Source organism: Fistularia commersonii, chromosome 11, assembly GCF_037954325.1.
Source record: "Fistularia commersonii isolate RoL2024-O1a breed Wild chromosome 11, RoL_Fcom_v1.0, whole genome shotgun sequence".
In the NCBI taxonomy this organism is placed as follows: Eukaryota; Metazoa; Chordata; class Actinopteri; order Syngnathiformes; family Fistulariidae; genus Fistularia; species Fistularia commersonii.
The window spans coordinates 15501690-15515564 of NC_141294.1; the positions used below are offsets into that span (position 1 = coordinate 15501690).

The window sequence follows — 13875 nt, forward strand, 5'->3', positions numbered from 1 at the left end:
TACATGCGGAATGGAAATTCATTGCTGCGCTGCATTGTAATCCGGACAGTGGCATCTTCTTCTCTAATCCTTGCGAGTTAAAACCCCGAGTCCGAGGGACCCAAAGTGTGGATCCGCCTGCAGATGGTAAGCTTGCAGGGCTTTTAGATAGCTTATAAGCCTTAATAAATAATGTTTTACTTCTCCCACTAGTGAGCTCCTAGACACTACTACATCACTACGGACAAGTCCTTCATTTGTTTTTTTGTCGCACCTTTCACATCAATGAAATATAAATGTATCGGATGGAACCAAAGTCCCGAGAGGCCGCTCTGGTTGCTCGATTACTGCAGGTTGAAAGTTAGGATGAACATGGCCAGAGCTCCGCTGAGCATGAAGAAGGGCAGCCAGGTCTTGAGGAACGCTGCCCAGCTGAAGGACACAAAAAAAAAAAAAAAGGTGAACAGATGTAAGAGTGAGATTTATCTGTGTGGCAAAAGGAGGGTCTCTTGTATATTCACGTTTTGGACGGACAAGGACATGTGACGTGTGTCGGGGGGGGGGATCACGTCACGGCTCCCCCGCCTGCGGTTGCACCTTAGCCTACGTCCCGACGTCCTTTACGCCCACCCGGCGCAGGGAGCCCCGAAAGAGAGGTGACCTCCAGCGGTGACACAGAGGGGAGCACTTCTGTCAGTGATAAATTACACCACTGTCCTTCTGTTTATAAAAACTCCTGTGGCGTGGGAGTGGATTTGCGGAGGCAGCACAAACTGTGACGCCAGCTTTCTCAATGTGGGTCAGCGGAGAATAATGAGGGGGTTCTCTGAGCCATATGTCTCTTAGTGCTTTGCACAAGCAGCCGACACACCGGCGAATTGGAATAGTCTGCCGACATGCTCACAATGGAGACGCCATTGTTCATAAAGCACATGCTCCCGGTACAGTTCTCCAGCCGCAACTTACGGTAATTTGATCCGAGGTGAAAAATATACCCGCTCTAGCTCTTAGCTCTTAGCGAAGTTCGGGAAAAAAAAAATTCCGTTCAACGCCATTTACTCTGAACTAACGGTAGATATTATCTGTTTTATTGCTCAGTATCAGCCTTTCCAAATTGGAGCATTATCTGCATGAGAATTCATCAGGTTGATAGGATATATATACTGTATTAGGTTGCGTGTCATTAACAGAATGTTAAAGGTGACATTTACACAAAGGGACTCTGAAATTTTCAAGCGTCGGTTTTAAGTGCAGTATTTGGTCGCCAGGGGCTGAAATTGTTATTTCCCTTATAAAGCGCAAGTTCAGCATCTTTCCAAATCGCGCTTTAGTTTTTTCCGATGCTGCAAACGGTCTGCAAAAATGTTCAGTTGAATCATCTTGGATTTAGCGCGACTATGTGCACATTTAAATGCTGCAAGTCATACGACTATTTTAACACAAATTAGAACAGTGGGATTTTACATACTGAGTACTTTCCACGTTTTGTAAATATCGGCCTTTCTTTATTCTCAAATGTCTGTCTTGGGTGTGAAATTCCAGAAGAGACCTGGATCTCATGTTGAACTAAGGTAACGCAAATAATGCCAAACAAAAAAATAAAAAACACAAAGATGGATTCAAACAAGAGCTTTCTTTGTAGACAATATAAAATGCAGGAGCATTTGTCACGAGGACCGGAGAGCGCCTGCAGGCAGCTTCGACTGGGAGGAGATGGTAAACATGGTTTGGGGCTGAGTACCAGACTGTTCTTCTCCATCTATTCCAGTGTCCTTGACCTGGTTGCTAGGGGATCTCGGTAACAACACGTGGAGCTTTTCCGTGCACGGTATCTGCCCTGTTTGCTTTGGCTTAGCTTGGTAGTTTTCTTTGCTTTTCAACAACGTTTTACTTCCATTAGTTTCACATCTGCCAAGGTTTAATGTCGTTTGGGCTGGGGGGTAAAAATATGTGACGTGAGGAAATTGCAGAACACGGATTGGTTACGAGAAGCAAGGATTTGCAAAACATGGAAGTAGCATTTTTTTTTAATGGTATATTTAAATAGTCGCTACCCAGGAAAACGGACGGTCTTTGAAATGCAGATCGTCACGTCGAAAGTATTAGATGCTCCCCTGCTCCTCACAAAGGGGTTCTGTGGTGCTGCGATGGAAAAGCCGGTCCCGCAACCAAACCGGAGCGAAACCAAAACAAACCGGGGTGATACCACGCATGGAAATGAACCTCTGCTTGGCTGCGCCAAATTCTTGCAGCGGTATCTAACATAAGTAGCACCATCCTCCACACAAGCACGAGTCAATTGCGATTAAAAGAAAACTCCCTTTAATAAGTGAGACAGTGGCAGGATTGAAAAGGGTTAACAAGGTGAAGATGAAGGAATGATTAGAATATGGATTATTTATCATCCCATTATTATTTTAATTGAGACCCATTAAACATATAGTAGGATCCTGGAGCTTTTCATAGAGGAGATTACCAAATGTATTAAGGTGAGCACGCTTGCAGCTCACATTAGGGAATTGAATTCGGTCTCCGGTCCAGATTGTTCCCAACAAAAGCCAAAAACAAGGTTTTAACACCTACCTCACATACTTCCCATGAATGAGGGACAGCAAACACAGGTTCACCATATTCCAAGACGCGCTGTTGTCGTAGTGCATGAGGTTGAGGGCCATGGCAACATGCGAATGGCAATTATCGAAGCATAGATTGTGCTGCGAAAAAAAAAAAAAGGATGATGTCGTTGTTGTTATCGGTGAGATGAAGATGGTGTTTAATGGGTTATAAAAATTATGAAATCTGTTCTTACCGGCCTGCATTTGTATTCCTCCGATGCATCGTGCACCGCTTTGTCCCACGTCGCAGCGCCATTGCCACAGACTTTGTCCACGTCAAGTTTCCAGTATCTGCAACAGTAACCATCGAATAAACAAACAGTCCATGTTTGGAAAGTAGCATCATAACAAGGCGCATCTTGAGGAAAGCAGCTTACTTTGTCGGTCGACCGAAGCCCATGTTGTCCTCCTGGAAGAAAAGATCACGTTTCAGAAGGCGTGGTATTCAGTTGTGGTTGTTTGACGTTTGATTTGGCTTTTCTAAGAGAAGCTTCCATGCAGCGCAAGGCCACACGGAAATACGAAGAAGGACGATATCGGCGATAAGTTGTTTTGGAGCTCAGTTATTGCTGATTGGGAGCTGCTGGAGCAGAGCGAGAGTCCCCCCCGTTTGGATAATCGGGGGTTTAATTCCCGACTCCTCCTGCCAGCGTGCCGAAACATCCCTGGACAAGACACTGAACCCCAAGTTGTGAGTGTGTGTGAATATAATGCAGTGGAATGAAAGCTGATGTGAAAGCATGATATAAGCAGATATTTGCCATTTTTATGCAGGTTCTTGACCATTTTCCATCGTTACTGATTCAATTTTGTGTGTTTTTTGTGCTTTTCGAATGACATCTTGATAATCTGGGAGGGTGAGGCTGAACTTTTTCGACTTAAAGTCATACTGAGATGGTTTGGACATGTACAGAAGAGGGATGGTGAAGATCTGGGAAGAAGGATGCTGAGGTTGGAGCTGCCAGGAAGAAGGTCTGGAGGAAGACCAGAGAGGATGGAGGTTGTGAGAGTGGGGGTTTCAACCACTCCACACTGTCATCTTCTCTGTTTTCTTTACTTGAAACTCTGGCACAACAATTTCCTTCGGGATTAATAAAGTTGTTCTCATCTCATCTCAGAGGATGCAGAGAAGAGGGTTAGATGGAGGTTACAGGGGCCCCCTGAAGGGAGCAGCCCAAAGAAGGAGAACATGATGGTTGATTTTAAGAGCTGAATAACAATCAATCGACATCTTTTGCACAAAACATGTGCAGCAGCAACAACATTTGCACACACCCGACACCTACATTGATCTGGGTGCAAAATGACACACACACACAAACACACAGGAGCCCCGCCTCCACACGTCTCAGCTGTCAAGCCAGGGATGCGACCGCCATCCGTGGATTTTCCATTTTTCGCGTCCGGATACACGCGTGTAAATATATCGTGGGCCAAAACTCACCGATACGAAGTAAGAACCCGCAAAGTCTCTGATGACTCCGGAGGAGGTGCAGATCCCCATGTGGCCGATGAAGGGGAGCAGCCACCTGCAGGATGCACAATACTAATCACACGGTGATTTACGCAATAAATAAATAAAATAAATAAATAGAAAAAAAAACTAAATTAATTAGAATAACAGCACTTGGTTGAAATTACACATATTTATCTATGTAGAGGAGGCAAGCGGCTTCATCTGTAGTTGACGTAGCAGAAGATGCTAGCAGAGCTGTTAAGCTAGCAGCACCGGAGGAGGAGGGGGGTTAGCTTACGATAAAATCGGGATGGGGGTCCAGACGACGCTGTAAGGATACCGGCTGTTCCTCCGGTCGCCTTTGAGAAACTCCCCGTGGTAACCCATCATGATGTCGACGTCGTCTGCCTCGGCCATGTCTGCTCTGAGTGACGGGATCCGGAAGCGGTCGGACGGATGGACGGACGGACGGACGGTCGACGCCTCCGCGGGAGGATTAGCTTGCTAACCCGGTCCGTGAACGCAACACCGTGCAGAGACGTTCGCTTGCCCGTCCACGGAATGCGAGCAGAGACTTTCTTAAAAACTCGGTCCTGTTTGGAAAGATTTAAATTTTTTTAACTCGTTTATCTCCACACATGAGCAGGAGTTTGCACGATAAAGGTATTGCATTGAAAAGTCCACCCTTGCAAATCCAAAGGTGGACTTGAGAGTCGAAGCAACAAGTGTATGTTTCAATTTAAATGCTGAAATTCTCCATATAAAAATTCAGAATGTCATTTTTTAACCTGCATAACATTCATTGCGAACCCTGATGGGAAAAGCCGAAAGGAGAGAGGAAGAACATATCACCCTCATCTGTAATATTAGCTATTCTTGATATCAATGATCCAAACTCAATATTCCTATCCATCTTTAGACGTCAAATGTTTGCTTTTATACATAAAACGGTTATTGTGCAGCACCCAACTTTGAAGAGCATCCCATGTACCTTTGGACGGCTGAAAGGAAGAGAAAATAAAATGTATTCTCATATTGTTCGAATTACAAAATTGCAAATCCCCATTAGACTATTCAATTTAATAAGCTGTTACATTCTGATGACTTTCTTCATCCTCCGGGTTAATAGCTCTTACTTTGCACCCAAAGCTAATACTCTTACAATGTTTTGTGTCAGTGGTACAAAAGCTGCACACAAAGTTTGCTGCACACCTAATACTATAATTTGGTAGATATTTATCAAATATAAATCCACAAAAAGTATGACGTGGGCTTCCCTCCCCTTTGTTACATGAAACCCATTTCATTCTGACGCCCTGCTCAGTCAGCAGTTTCCCCGCCGTAACTTTGCTGCTACTGAAGCTGGGTCACCTCATTATTGTGCAGTATACGGGGCATCCGGTACTAATGATGATATACTGTGCACATGTGTGTTGCCCAGTAGTCAGCAAAAGGAGATGGTAAGACACTGATGCATGAGCGAAAAACCAGAAAGTTCACAGCCTCGGTATATCTTGTCACCCCAAACAAAGAAAGTAATGTGCGGAGAAGCGCACAATAAAAGGACACGCACTTCATCATGATCCAACTGACAGATACCATAGCAGGCGTGAAGGTGTTCGGTTCTTTAATTCTCCATAGTTTGATCGAGACTTTGTTTGAAACAAAGGTTATTACATAATTCCTTCAAGAAAAAAAAAAAAAAACATCTCAAAAGAATGAACAAAGTAAAACACATGGAAGCCAAATATTGCATTTTTTTTTTCCTTTTTTTGTGCAGATCCATACCTTAATATTTACCCCGTTTGGGGGTAAATTACCATGCCTGGAACTATCGTCCATGAAGCTTTGTGAGAGCAGGACTGAACACCTGACTGCAGCAGATGACTAGTACTAGAGCCACACAGCTAGTAGGCAGGAACCTCGTTGCTACCAAATACTCAGTACCCGGTTACTGTATACTGCAAAAATGCATCTGTGTCCCACTTGTACACAACTTGGATGTAACACTAAATTCTCATGCCCAATTGCAATTGCAATGAAATGACTTGATTTTATTGAAACTTATTCAGGGAATTTAATTGACAAATACTGATGGATATCTGGTCTGTCTTGGCAATCATTTTGTAGTAAAACCTTCCTATAAACTCAGAGTATCATTTTAATGACACATATAAAACAAACATGAATCCTTGGCCATTGAATTGATAGATGACAACCTTTGGCAGAAGAACATTTTTTTTTGTTTGTTTTTTTTTCCCCCCCGAACAACAATAAACTGACGCTTATGAACGTTTCTTTGCAATGATCGCAGATTTTTTCCGAAATTACGGCGCGATTTCATCCTGGGCTTCCAGTGATCGAAAATTCCAACGGAAAATGTGATCGGAACCAACTAAGAATCGATGACTTGGATGTGCAGCCTTTTCCGAGATGAGCGCGCACTGTGACTCTGAACTCCTACCGTAAAGCAGACGGGAGATGCGACGAAGCACCTTTCTGGTCTGCGATCCTCCGCTGAGGACGCTGGGACTGTGTGGCCACACTGACCTGAAAATAGGTCGCCAGGCCGCGTCGTGTTCAACATGTTGTGTGTCCCCAACATAAAACTGAGGAGGGAATAAGTGCAGAACTCCTCTTTCTTTGTGAGAAACCGGGGAGTGACGTGGAAGGTGCTCTCCTCAAAAGGTGTTCCCGCCCTCCCCCTGCCACCACGGGGTAGAGCGGGAGGCAGAGGTGCTGCTTAGAAGACGCAGAAGATCGGCGTCCTCTCCACCTTCCTGAATTTCTGTCCCCCAAGTGGTCTTCACCGGTCCTCTCTTAGGACAGGGAAGAACGATGCATAGTGCTGAGATGTGACATGACATTCACTCAATGTTTCTGTCAAAAAGGGGAGGGGGAGGCGGCTGAAGACAAACTCAAACTTGTGGAGGGCTCTGCTTCCGACATCCATTCTCTAGAACGGCTCGCAGTTTCTTTAGCTCGGCCGACATTGTACTTGTCCCTCCGAGCTGTCTTCGTCGTCGGAGCCATCTGGACCGACGCCGCGCAAGCCGGTGATGCGGTAACCCATGTTGAGCAGCATAACCTCCAGTGGATCGGCGTTCATACGCCGCTGGTTCGCCTGAGCAGCACTCTCCATGTCCTCCACCACACGTCCGTTCTCGCTTTCCGTCTGGAAGAACAGAGAAATGTTATGATTGATGATACACCGATCTGCCTGCGACGGGGTTTCCTTCACAGCGCGTTGGACATTTTGATTACATTGTGTCTTCTGGGATTTACATCAGGTTTGGCATGAATACAACCAGAAGCAATGAATATTACTGATGCTACGCTTAAAAAAAAATATAGACTTCACTTCAGTGCCCCTAGAGGCAAGCAAGGGGATTTCAAAATATAAGAGGACAAATAAATCAAGACCTCACTTATCGATAATGTATATATTTCAATAAAGACAGCCTTATTAAAATGAAAAATAGCTTAAAAACTCATTGTAAATAACAGTAATTTAAACTATTATTATTTGTACTTTGTCAAAATCCATGAATTAATTTTTTTCTAGCTAATGAAACATTTTCATTTAATCATTTTGCGTGTATCTGCGTGAAGTATTTGTACGCATTAGCTACATCCAGATACAGTGACGACTGAACAGCTGTGGCACATTTATTTTGGGGCTTCCCCCTCATTTCTGGATCCAAATATTCTGCGAATCTATGCCGAAATTAATGCAATGGGTTTCCAGCACTAAATACCGAGGGTATATGGTGGAGGCAGCAAATGCTTATCAGTTAAAATAATATGTTTGCAAATGGTGTTAAACAGAATTCTTCTTCCCTATTGGAGGAGGGAGGGACGTACGTGCACCGACACGCACAGAGGACCGTGTTTTAAAACAAAGAAGGGAAAAACCTGGATTACGACACAGGAGAGAAGTGCACCTTCCCTCACTCGCAGAGTATGCGCTGTCCTTGATAACTCAACAGTAAATGAAATAAATCCCCTGCTCGGGATTTCACTTCGACACAACTGCACCGCGGAACAGCCGGTTATGTTATTAAACTTCTAAATCTCTTATGTCAGATTCTCCATTGCAAGATTCTTGGTATGTGAACTTTAGAAGAATATTGTACTTCAGGCGGTGTTTACCTCTGGTCTGGGGCTCCATAATCGAACCACTGGATCGATACCACTTGAAGCCAAGAAGCAGTAGCTGGGGTGGGGCTGCAAGCAGTTGACTATCGATTCATCTCCTTGAAGGATCCTCACCAAATTAGTCGTCTCCTTTTCCCAGATAAAGAAAGAGCCGTCGTCTGAGCCGCTGACGATGTACTGGCCTTTGCTGTAAAAGATAAGCACTCCTCAGCCGCAAACCCCGGCACACTGCAATTACAACCCGTAAAACCATCCTTTTGTTTGACAGAACCTGGTTATTTACCTGTGAACGAGGGTCTATTGTAGTTTGAGTATCAGTGGCAACAACACGCCGTCTAAACAAGGTTTACAGGGCCGGCAAGTACTATTCACATGGTTTCTATATAAACATTTAAAGGCTTGGGTTACTTGAGTATTTTAAATGAAGATCGTCGCCAATCCATGTGCATTACAAGCTCAGAACAGACCTCTATCTGGAATAGTATCTACAAACATTCTGACTCTTGTTTTGACCAACCATAAAAACAATATTTGCTTTTGATGCAGGGTACAGGTCATGTATTCACAGGAAAGAGTCTCATTACAAGTATAATGCTTCACAAGAGGAAAACATTCTCATTGAAATTTAAAAATTTCCAGGTCTGCCTTTAAATGCAATGGATTCTTCTGGCCAACTATCTCATTTCCTTAAAGTTAGTAAAAGCAATTTTGCACAAAACATTTCTGCTCCAGTGAGACACGTTTTTTTTCTTTATGTAGCTTCTGACCGCCCCCTAGTGTCGCATCGGCAGACGCTCGACCGACCTTCCGAAGAAGTTGGCCTCTTTGATATCCGTTGTTGTGTTGCAATGGCCGCAGTATCTGTGCTTGTAGTCGAAGCTTCGTTCTCTCAGGACCAACTCATCTTCGGGAATGGACTCCTTTCGGCTGAATGAATGGAATCGAATCGAGCTGTTGGATTTCTTGTCGTCTGTGGGCGAGAAGAAAAAGAATTGGGAGAAAATCATTTACACAAAATTACAATGAAGAATGGTGCTCGGTCTCTATTCTGGTCTTAAGTATGGTGCATCAAGTTTTTGATTTTAGAGGTGTGTCAAATGTCATTTTCAATGATCGTTTTAAAATTACTTCAACTCGTGAACTTGTTCATTAGACCATGTAAAATCTAAATTATGCACTTTTACAACAAATGAGGTTCTGAAACCAGATGAGCAGTACTTTGGTTTTTCCTACCTGACTCTGTTTTTGAGAAAAGCGCAGCCTTGATATCTTTATCCAAGGCGTCACAAGCGCTACTTTGCGCCTGCTCCGGAAACTTTCCTTTGAAATCATCCAGACACTCCAGAGCTTCTGCCACATACTTGAGCTCAAACAGACACCGTGCAAGACGGAAGTGAGCCTTCAGATGAGCGGGATTGAGAGTGAGGGCTTTAAGGCAGTCCCTGAGGGCATCGTAATGGTCTCCATCCCTGGAAGACACACAAATATACCCCACGCTTGATGAATCATTTCTGCACGGTTACATCTCCACGCATGTACAACTGAAATTCTGATGGAATATCACCCAATTGTGATATTGTATTTTGGATTTTTCAAATATTTAAAACGGCATACCTTTGCTTTGCCTGATTTTAATTTTGTTATGCCGCTTCTTTGCTCTTTTACACAGCAAATTCTCTCGCTAATGTTTTAGTAAATCTTGAAAAATTGCAAACCATTATATAAGATTTAAGAAGCAGCCAGAAAAATGTAGAACAAAATTAATGTGCAGTCTGGAACCCCCTCCTCCCAAAAAAAAGCTAAAAACAAACTATAGCAGGAAATGTATATGGATCTGACATACACAGTAGGTGACTTTACATACCTAAGCGGAAATTGTGACATAATCTTTTTTTCCTGAGAAGAGCCCGATGTTATGAGACCTACCACTTCCGTTTCATGTAGGCTGCAGCCCGGTTGCCATACAACATGGCATTGCAGCCGGACTGATGAATTCCTAGACTGTACAGCTGGATTGCCTGCGTCCACTGCTGCTGTGCAAATGCATCATTAGCTTGTTGTTTTATCTTCTCCAAGTGGGGAGGGAGCTCGGGGGTGCTGCATGGATGACAGCAGAAGAAAAAGTTGCTTTCACCCACTGAGCACAACCTCACGGATCTGCGTCTTCAGTCTTACGAAGAAAAGAAAATGACCTGAATCGCATCTTGTTTCCAGCAAACTGAATATGTGAGTTTGGCAAGTGAATTCCATTGGCGACGCCATTAGTTGTTTTTCCATTCTGCACATCTCCTGGAAAGGCAAAAGTTTCAGAAACTGCGATGGTATATCCAGAGATACCTTAATATACGACACGGAGGCCGTTAACCTGGAGGCCTACCTGGTGACGACTGACACGTCTTTGGAAGCAGGAATGTGTACGGCCTCTGTTTGAACGTCAAGTCAAACAAATACACCTAGAGGGGCATAAAACAGGTAACTCTGGAACGTTGAATTAGAAATTTAAAACTTGTCTTTTTTTTTTTCCAATAAGCCTTACCTGTTCCCCACCCATGTTGACCAGTAGCTCGGTGCCGTCTGGACTAAAAGTGACATAGGTGGCCACCAGAACCCTCAGGCGATTATTATAATCTGGAAGTTTCACCGGCAGATGCCCTGGGGCGAATGAACAATTGGACAAAAATGGCAAACATTAATGGTCCATCCCTAAAATTCGGTGCAACTAAATCCATGACACTTCATCCATTATTCACCTGCAACATAATACTGCCCAGCTCCATCTGGGATGGGCTTCTGCCTGTCACAGAAAGTATGCAGGGCTGCCGATGTGCCCTGACTCAGAGATTTCCTGTGGAGCGAGGAAACAAAGAGGACGTGAATCAAAAATCTCCCCAGCTGCTGTATATTCATCAGCATCAAATGACGAGCTTTTCGCAGTCACCAACCTGTAGTTGTGGATCATCCGAATGTCATAGAGTCGGACAAATGGGCCGCTGGCCCCAACCGCCAGGTAGTTGTTGTCCCGTGGATTGACAGCTAGACATTTAGCTTCAACGAGCTGACCACAGAACTCTGTCAGGTCGATCAGCACGTCAGAGCGTTTACTGCTCTCCCGCAAGTCATACTGTCTGTATATGCACCAAAAAAGTAGGACTTACTAACTGGGGCAAAATCAGACAAAGTCTCTCCACTTATGTTTTAGGGCAATATGCTGCGACATTAGTCTTTGCTGGCTTCTAACCTGATGATGCCATCCTCTGCAGCACTCCAGAAGGTGTTGGGCCACATGGGTGCTGTGGCTATGCGTTTGACTCTGTTGGTATGATCAGAAAACATATGGATGGTTTCCTTTACTGTCAGGTCATGCACATGGACCTTTGTGTCAGCTGCACCAGTTACCAAAATTCTGTCCCCGGAATGAGGGAGGAACTGTACAAAGAAAACAAACACACAATAAATTGGATGGTATCTTCTGATTAACTGTGTTTTTCAAAGATAAACTACTCCACTACTTGCTGCTAAACACAAGACCCAAGACTTAGTTGTTGAAAAAATGTTATTCACCCCAAACTGCCTGCTAACATAAATACAACATCGATTTGTGACAAAGAAAGAAATTAGCATGTCAATAATAATAGCTGAGGAGGACCAAAGGCTCATTTTAGAAAGACAGGCCTGGTATACATGTAGCATGTGAAATGCGGATGGCGACACATTTGAAACGATAAATTTTAAAAGGGTCCAAACTACTTCAAATCGCCACCTTTTAATTGGCCTATTAGGAGAGATGTTAAGATGTGGAGAGTTCTTACCTTTACAGAGAATATGTTTGCAGCATGACCAGTGTGCATAGTAGTCAGTTTCTTATGTCTAAATGGATCCCAGACGATGGCATGTTGATCGTCTGAGCCCGAGGCCAGGAGACTGGAACCAAAAAGAATCAATATTCAATTTGTTGAATATAGTGTGTATAAAGATCAAGAAGTCGGGCATACTATGATTTTAAACCGACCACTAAATTATGAATTTGTCTTGACTATGGACCTGAAACAACTGTACTCAAGATTGACTTACTCTCCATGTTCATTCCACTCCAAACAGTTAACACAACCAGTGTGGCCCTGTAGAAATAGTAAGTATGAACTGTCACGTGGCAAAACATGCAAGCGTAACCTTTCAGTCCCTCTCAAAACAAAGCATGCACGCACAAACAGGTCTAGAAACAGACTCACCTGAAGTTCAGCCTCTAGTCCAAGTCTCTTTATGAAGGGGTCAGTTACATGATGGAACCTTTGGAAACCTGACGCCCTCTTGTCCTAGAAAAACAAATCTCATTAGCAAATAACCCTTCAGAGATTGATTTCAAAACAACATTTTGTGTTGACATTCCATGAAACGTTTTAATCTCTAAAGCAATAGGGATGCTTTCCAAGGTAAGTTGATGGTGAACTCCTAAATAGGAATGTGTGTGTGTGTGTGTGTGTGTCCATCATATTTCTGACAAACGTGTGACTCACTCTGATCTGCCTGTGCAAGATATCTCTTGTGATGTTAACCGAAGCCATGACTTCACCACAAAGGAGGAGCTGGGGGTCTTTGCAGGGGGATCCAGGGGTCCCGGCTCAGATCACATGCATTCTGTATTTTCTTGATAGTCTGTGCAGATGATGAGAACATAGACACGTTGTAGGCAAAGGGGTGACAGCAGCAACATGGTGCTCACTTGGCACTTTTCTGGTTTCTGTTTAAGACAACCCGAACACTGGACGTGTCAACTGAGGTCACTTCGCCACCAGAGACGGTCAAGCTGGCTCGCATCAACGTAAACCAACAAGAGGGTATTATTAGCTACATAGCAATAGCTAATGTTTGGCTAACCGCTCGGGGGCAGTCCTATAACACGGGTTGGCTGAGAAAAAACCCCAGACGTGGGTTTTTAACATAACAAAAGTGTTGAGAGGCCGGAACCATTGGCCTGTTTCGCTGTCAGACGTTTTGCAGAAGCTGACGTTCATCAAGTAGCTGCTGTTAGCATGTTTATGTTACCGCGCTAGCTCGGAAAACGTCCACTTCGCACACCACTAACGCGCAATTTGAAGCCTTTTAAACACGACTTGCAACTGCCGGTGAAATCTCCTTGCTCTCATTCAGCTAGAGACGCCCCTGTCAACGCGTGTCGATTCGACGGAATTAAATAATGGCATTCTATGAGAGTTTGTTGACAGGATTCTCGGCAGTACCTTCTGTGACTTGAAAACAACCCCCTCCCACAGCGCAGCGAGCGTGTCACGTAAATGTGCCATGCCAGCGAAGGCATGGCGTCACTTCCGGTGCTTCACAATAAAGGAATTTTCAGCTCTGCTTTTCAGTCATCGTGCACTTTTCACATCATTTATCTACTTTGCACATCTAATAAGGAAATTGCAATCTAACGAATGCAAAAATATCTCATGCACAAGATATTCCAACACACCGCAGAGTCTGTTCTCGGTCATTATGCACTTTTTATATCATTAATCGACTTTGCACGTCTATTAAGGCAATATCAATCCATCTAACTCATGCAAAAATGTCTCATGCACAAGAGTCCGTTCATAATGTTTAAAAGCCATATATCAGTTTTCTTCATCAATTACATTTATCATCCATCTGTTTGTCGGTCTGTTTTCC

At 43.8% G+C, this 13875-nt stretch overlaps 2 protein-coding genes across 2 annotated transcripts; both read right to left on the bottom strand.

Annotated features, from left to right (window-relative positions):
- Positions 1 to 273: 273 nt before the first annotated feature.
- Positions 274 to 4557, bottom strand: LOC147229666 (transmembrane protein 222-like). Its single transcript, XM_086155259.1, has 6 exons — positions 4349 to 4557; positions 4039 to 4123; positions 2972 to 3003; positions 2789 to 2885; positions 2563 to 2693; positions 274 to 411 (listed from the first exon to the last, which is right to left on the bottom strand). The coding sequence occupies exons 1-6, from the start codon at positions 4465 to 4467 to the stop codon at positions 324 to 326; spliced, it is 552 nt and encodes a 183-aa protein (XP_086011385.1). The 5' UTR covers positions 4468 to 4557; the 3' UTR covers positions 274 to 323.
- A 1097-nt stretch (positions 4558 to 5654) lies between these two features.
- Positions 5655 to 13506, bottom strand: wdtc1 (WD and tetratricopeptide repeats 1). Its single transcript, XM_086155260.1, has 16 exons — positions 13446 to 13506; positions 12723 to 12861; positions 12438 to 12521; positions 12280 to 12326; positions 12018 to 12129; positions 11447 to 11634; positions 11151 to 11333; positions 10959 to 11053; positions 10745 to 10860; positions 10586 to 10661; positions 10401 to 10497; positions 10135 to 10305; positions 9442 to 9677; positions 9013 to 9178; positions 8203 to 8395; positions 5655 to 7225 (listed from the first exon to the last, which is right to left on the bottom strand). The coding sequence occupies exons 2-16, from the start codon at positions 12768 to 12770 to the stop codon at positions 7028 to 7030; spliced, it is 2010 nt and encodes a 669-aa protein (XP_086011386.1). The 5' UTR covers positions 12771 to 12861; positions 13446 to 13506; the 3' UTR covers positions 5655 to 7027.
- Between the last annotated feature and the right edge of the window lie 369 nt (positions 13507 to 13875).

Coding starts and splice junctions, on each gene's coding strand:
- LOC147229666 (XM_086155259.1), bottom strand. CDS start 4,467: ATGGCCGAGGCAGACGACGTCGACATCATGATGGGTTACCACGGGGAG. Junction 4,124..4,348: donor ACCCCCATCCCGATTTTATC/GTAAGCTAACCC, acceptor TGCATCCTGCAG/GTGGCTGCTCCCCTTCATCG. Junction 412..2,562: donor ATTCATGGGAAGTATGTGAG/GTAGGTGTTAAA, acceptor TGTGTCCTTCAG/CTGGGCAGCGTTCCTCAAGA.
- wdtc1 (XM_086155260.1), bottom strand. CDS start 12,770: ATGGCTTCGGTTAACATCACAAGAGATATCTTGCACAGGCAGATCAGA. Junction 12,522..12,722: donor TCTTGCACAGGCAGATCAGA/GTGAGTCACACG, acceptor TTGTTTTTCTAG/GACAAGAGGGCGTCAGGTTT. Junction 9,678..10,134: donor GCCTACATGAAACGGAAGTG/GTAGGTCTCATA, acceptor TGTGTCTTCCAG/GGATGGAGACCATTACGATG.